Source organism: Notolepis coatsorum (genome assembly GCF_963971535.1).
Source record: "Notolepis coatsorum genome assembly, chromosome: 18".
NCBI classification, from domain to species: Eukaryota; Metazoa; Chordata; class Actinopteri; order Aulopiformes; family Paralepididae; genus Notolepis; species Notolepis coatsorum.
In genome coordinates, this window is record NC_140182.1 from 17,882,559 (window position 1) to 17,889,184 (window position 6,626).

The 6,626-nt window shown below is 47.0% G+C and overlaps 1 protein-coding gene across 1 annotated transcript in view; it reads right to left on the bottom strand.

Annotated features, from left to right (window-relative positions):
* Positions 1-5,554: 5,554 nt before the first annotated feature.
* Positions 5,555-6,626, bottom strand: part of LOC311245252 (serine/threonine-protein kinase pim-2-like) — a gene marked incomplete at both ends in the record, with an annotated part of 2,145 nt that continues 1,073 nt past the window's right edge. Inside the window, 2 exons of the mRNA XM_084335087.1 lie at positions 5,555-5,637; positions 5,830-6,003. Coding sequence (XP_084191213.1) covers positions 5,555-5,637; positions 5,830-6,003 — 257 coding nt within the window. The remainder of the gene's footprint in view (positions 5,638-5,829; positions 6,004-6,626) is intronic.

The window sequence follows — 6,626 nt, forward strand, 5'->3', positions numbered from 1 at the left end:
TGCATGTGTAGACACGTGAATGTGTCTTACTGTGTTCATTATAACTGTTGTGTAATTATTAGGACCCGGTTGCTCTTGGACTTAGCGGGGCATTGTGGAGGACTATTGCTAGAGGGAGCTGGTGGGCGTTGGTCTGGCAGTCGGTAGAGGAAGACGGAGAGGACTGGTATCGGGGAGGAGCCACCTGTGCGGGGCTCTCTTCGACGTTTTCCACAGAGGCTAGTGGACGTGTCGGTGGGGAGCCTTCTACCTGCAAAACACGTGGAATACCAATTGTGCCTCATGGCAGAAGAAGTAACGTTGCGTGCCGTAAGCTTATTCCTAAAAGTATAGTGATTAGGGTACGCCAAAGACGAAGAGGACGTTCGACAGACGGGCTGTGAAGACGACCATTAAAGAGTTGCGTAGTATCATGTATAGTCGGGGAGTTAGCCTAGCCACATCGGCTAGTAGCTTAGCTAAAGTATAGTGCATTAGCCTTGTTAGCTCAGCACGTCGTATCGCCGGTTTCTTGCGGCATTAGAGCCCGAGGGACTCTACTGGACATTCATCACCTTGCTTGCACCGCCAGCCCAGCCCTCCTTGGTATCACAGGTGACGGTTCTCGGGACCGTTTACGGCCAAATCACTCCAGACATTCGCTATGTGGGGCTGACCAACACTCTGACTATGGACTCTCATTCCAGGGCGAGTCGAGTACAGGTACATTTTGCGCCTACAGCACAGTGGAGCATTAACCGTTTATTTTGGTAGCATGCTCGCTGAGAGTGAAGGGGCTGTCAGGTTTTGAGCCACCACGTTCCCGAGCCACGACAGGGCGCTCCAACTTTTATTATTTTAGGTAATGCCGGCTTAGTTAGGTAATATTGTTTCTAACGTGTGGGCCCCACTTATTTTTGGTTGTATGCGTACGTTATGCTGCCCGTGTTTAACACTTTCAATGCCCAAAACGTGATATGACATTTTATCAGCCCAATGCCTGAATGCCCACAACGTTTATTAGCGTTTAATTTTTTTATTAGAGATCTAAATTCATATTTCATCAACCGAGTCTACCGTTGGTATGCAGCCCCTGTAAGAGCTCAGATGTGGAAAAAAACGCCCCCTATCGTCTCCCAGATGGTAATGCACCCTTTTGGAATGGACTCAATGGAAATGGATGAGAAAAGAAAAATCCGGAATCCACATTTTACTTCTCAGGCATGTAACCCGAGCCGATCGGATTCATTGTGGACCCTCAGAACAGCGTGGAATACATATGTACAGTATGTAGCGTTGGATCAATAAAAGCGATCGATATTTGGAATGGCGATCAGGAATTGGAATAATCTTTTTGGATAACATCTGATCTCAGGTAAGGAATCTATTTTACCAGTCTTAGGATAATCAGACCTGTTTTCACGGAGATATACGCTTTTCCCCTGTGTGATCTGGCTGTTTGGCTGTGCGAGCGATCAGGAAATAAGAGAATCGATTTTTCAGATCGCCTATATAGCGTGCATACGTACACATATACTATCGATAATCTAGCGTTTATTTGAAAACTATTCATAAATAGGCCGAAAAATTACAACGTTTTTGTGTATTGTGTATGCAGAAATGGGATGTGGAGTCAGAGGAGACGCTACAAGCTGCGCTTGAGTGCACAGACTGGAGCGTGTTCCGTGACAACACAGATAACATTAATGACTACACGGAGACAGTGCTGGACTTTGTTCGTACTTTGGTGGAAGAAACAATCCCCTCTACCATAATTAGAGTTTACCCAAATCAAAATCCCTGGGTAGACAAATCCGTCCGTGAAGCTCTGAAAGCGCGCACCACAGCATACAACGCCGGGCTGGTGGCAGGCAACATGAATGACCACAAGGTGGTGCGATACAACGTAAGGAGGACAGTAATAGAGGCAAAACGGCGCTACAGGAATAAAATGTAACTTCAATATGAACAGGCTGACTCCAGAGCTATGTGGCAGGGCCTCAAAACGATGACAGACTACAAAGGCACCTCCCTCAAACTGAACAGTGACATCTCCTTAGCAAATTATCTCAATACCTTCTATGCGAGGTTTGAGGCTGGGAATAACAACACCAGCCTACAAGCCACGGCAATGGGGGGGGGGGTCTGCTGATGGAGACTTAGTGTTCAGGGTAACAGAGCATGAGGTGAGGTGGACCTTTAAAAAAGTGAATATCAGGAAGGCAGCAGGACCGGACGGCATCCCCGGCCGCGTCCTAAAAGTCTGTGCCGACCAACTGGCCCCAGTATTCACTGACATATTTAACCTGTCCTTAGAACAGGCTGTCATCCCCACCTGCCTGAAGAAGTCCACTATCATCCCTGTACCTAAAAAATCCAAGCCTGCTTGCCTCAACGACTACCGCCCTGTAGCTCTCACCTCCATAGCCATGAAGTGCTTTGAGAAGCTAGTAAAGGGCTACATCTGCTCCTCCCTCCCCATCAACCTGGACCCCCTGCAATTTGCATACCGCCCCAACAGGTCCACAGAGGACGTCATAGCCCATGTGCTGCACACAGCAGCATCACACCTGGACAAGAGGCAGGGGAACTATGTGAGAATGCTATTCATCGACTACAGCTCAGCATTCAATACCATAGTCCCCTCCAAACTCATAGCCAAGCTCAGGGACCTGGGCTTGAACTATGACCTCTGCCAGTGGGTCTTGGACTTCCTGACGGGCAGACCCCAGGTGGTGAGAGCAGGCAACTGCACCTCCTCATCCATCACCCTCAACATAGGGGCCCCACAGGGCTGTGTTCTGAGTCCCCTCCTCTACTCCCTGTACACACATGTCTGTGTGAATCAGCGGAATAACAACACAATCATCAAATTTGCTGACGACACAGTAGTGGTGGGCCTGATCTCTGCAAACGACGAGAGGGCCTACCTGGAAGAGGTCATGGTCCTGGCGGGATGGTGCCAGGAGAACAGCCTCTCCCTGAACGTCAGCAAAACAAAGGAGATGTTGTGGACTTTAGGAGGTCGGGGGTCAGGGACTACAGCCCCCTCAGCATCGACGGGGCACCGGTTGAGAGAGTGAACAGTTTCAAGTACCTCGGAGCCCACATATCCGAGGACTTGACATGGACCACACACATTGACAGTGTTGTGAAGAAGGCACGACAACGTCTCTACTTCCTCAGGCGCCTAAGGAAGTTCCAAGTCAGTCAGAAGATCCTTAAGAACTTCTACTCATGTACAATAGAGAGCATCCTGACTGGCAATATCACCTCCTGGTTTGGGAATAGCACTCCACAAGACCGAAGCAGACTACAGAGAGTGCCACGTTCAGCCGAACGCACAATTGGAGGGGGGCTTCCCACCCTCCAGAACATTTACAACAAGCGGTGCAGGGGTAAGGCTAAGAGAATCATCAAGGACTCCAGCCACCCAAACAACTGCCTCTTTGAACTGCTGCGGTCAGGCGAGTCTCATGGCAAGCACAGAAAGACTCAGAAGAAGCTTCTATCCCCAGGCCATCAGGCTGCTCAACGAACAATAAACACTATGCAACAACCATCAAATGCACACAGCACACACATCCACACGCACACACTCACTTTAAACAAACAACACACTGCAGCACCCACTCTCCACACTTTAGAACACCTAAACACACTTTATATTTATTGGTAAAGGATTTGCACTACAACCTGTACACCTTACTGTAAACTGTACCTAAATTGTACCTCATCCCATTTCTGCTTTGCACTATATAGAATTGTATATTAGTACATTGCATAGTATTGTATATTGTATGGTAACTCAGTTACTTCTATTCTGCATCGAATATTGTACATATGTATATACTGAACACTGTGACTTCTATTTTTACTTCTATTTTTACATGCTATACTATTTTATTTCATACTTATCTTGTCTAGCACAGTCTCTGGAGCATAACAGTAAGAAGCATTTTGTATAAAAGTATTCTACTATTAAAGAAACTTGTAAACGTGTATAAACTTGTATTCTAGAATATTCCAGTAAAGGGCGATTATCATGGAATATTTATATTTTCCTTGAAAACGAGGGCTTTTCAAAATGCTATAAAACGAAAATTAACCGATAAAAAAACAATCCGCTTCGACAATGTTGACTGGAAAACGAGTCATTGATAAACGACGGGCAGATTAGACACATAGCCATAATTTAAAACATAGATTAGGCATTATTAACGCTAACATTAAAGTGGATGGTGGGCATTCAAGCACTAAATCGTGTGCCCCCTGCTGGCACTGAAAGTGTTAAGCAGCGCCTTATATTCAAAGAGTGTTTTCCACTCAAGTAGCTCCTTCGAGCTTTGTGCTAACCTCCTTCAGATTGTGTACTGCATAGTGTATATGGGCAACAGAGAGCGTTCGAGGCTCCAAGAAGTGGGCGGAGTGAGCGTTAACCCCTAAGGATATTGTAATGAGCGTTAACCCATAAGTAAATGTTGTTTTGCACTGTTTTACTGTTGTGACCATCTTGCAGTACTCAGTAAAGGGAGAGGCGGATAATTGGATTCACTGTGTGTGTGTGATTTAATGGTGCACTATTGTCTAATCTCTTTTGATACCCTGTATAGTATTAAGCGGGGTAGGTGCTCACTTCAGGTCTCCAACAGCCAGCAAGGTATGGTATTGCTTTGGGGAGAATTATATCAACCACTACTGCCACCGGGTGTGAGGGGGTGTGGGACGTACTAGGGGGAGTGTGGGTGTTTAGGGATTACTGAGTATTGCCTTAAGGGGCGGGAAAGACCAGAATGCAACTCCTAGGTTAGTAAATCCTAAGGCCCTATATGCCCCATTTGGTAACCTCGAACCTAGTACCCCAACACTGCAGTCGGGGGCCCAGCTGGACTTAGCTCTGCCGGGTTCCTACTATCTGGTGCCAGTAGAATATCACCCTCACTAAGTAGGGATAATCCACCCTTCTACACATGTACCTGACAAACTGAACTGTTTGTATTACAGTCATATTCCAACTTAACTGAATGCACATGTGTGTGTGTGTGTGTGTGTGTGTGGACTACTGTACTACAGTATTACAGGTATTGAAATGAACAATGCAACTTCCTTATACAATTTTTTTTTTATTTTTTTTTATTTTTTTATGAATAATTAAATATCTATACTTGGTGTCCCTGTATCGATACAGTATCGCCACGCAAAGTATCGCGATACTACTACGTATCGATTTTTTCCCCCACCCCTACACAGCACCCTGGCAATCTTCTTTTTTGACACCCAGCGTCCATGGGGTAAGAGGGGGAGGCGCTGTCACCCAGCGTCCATACCCCCCTCCAGGGGGTGGGGTAAGAGGGGGAGGCGCTGACACCCAGCGTCCATACCCCCCTCCAGGGGGTGGGGTAAGAGGGGGAGGCGCTGACACCCAGCGTCCATACCCCCCTCCAGGGGGTGGGGTAAGAGGGGGAGGCGCTGACACCCAGCGTCCATACCCCCCTCCAGAGTGGTAGGCTCTCTGGTGGTGGCTCTCTGGTGGGGGAGTCTTCTAGGCCAGAGGGGGAGAGTCATCACCACTGGATCACAGCTGGAGCAACATCTCCTCTAGGGTTGGTCGGTCTGCAGGGTCTTTAGAGAGACATCTCTGCAACAGGTGCTGGCATCCTGGAGGGCGAGAGAGAGAGAGACAGAGAGAGATTTTGGTGAAAATGTGTAATGTCTGTGTGTGTGTGTGTGTGTGTGTGTGTGTGTGTGTGTGTGTGCGTGCGTGCGTGCGTGTGTGCGTGTGTGCGTGCGTGCGTGCGTGCGTGCGTGTGTGTGTGTGTGTGTGTGTGAGCGTGTGTGTGTGTGCCTTACCAATGTTGGGATCAATGTAGGGATGACGGTTGAGGATCTCTTCGATGCTCTGGAAGGGGTAGTCACCAGATAGCATGAAGTACAGCACCTCCCCCAACTGCCACACTGTGAGCTCCACTGCCTTGTAGGCCTTAGTGAGATGAATCTCTGGAGGATAGAACCTTCCTGCGCTTCCTGGAGAGAGACAGAGAAAGAAAACAATATGAAGAGAAGAAGAGAGAGAGAGACAGAGAGAGAGAGAAACAATATGGAGAGAGAGAAACAATATGGAGAGAGATAGAGACTACACTTCTTAACAACCTGCCCACTATACCAAGACATCAGAGACATGCTTCCCACAAATTGCAAAAACTCCCATACCTACTGGGAGAAATACAACAATGTGCAAACACAGCAGCAAGATTTGTGAGCTGCTGTGACAAGAAAAGGACATCCAATGGAATGCAACCACCATAAAGACCGTCAATCACACAAAGAATTCCTTCTGTACTACATGGGTGTTTCCCATGTCAATAAAGCAATAAAGAGATCGAGAGACAAAGGGCTGGGTAGTGAAGGGTCAGAACTAGGGATGCTCGATATTGGCTTTTTTACCGATACCGATATACCGATATTGTCCAACTCTTAATTTCCGATACCGATATCAACCCATATCAACCGATACCGATATATGCAGGGCTCCCCCCCCCCCCCAAAAAATGGAATAATTTCAGGTAATTAACATTACATATATCTTGTTGTGGAATTAACACAACATTATGCATACTTTTGACAATAAATAAAATCAGAATTTGTTC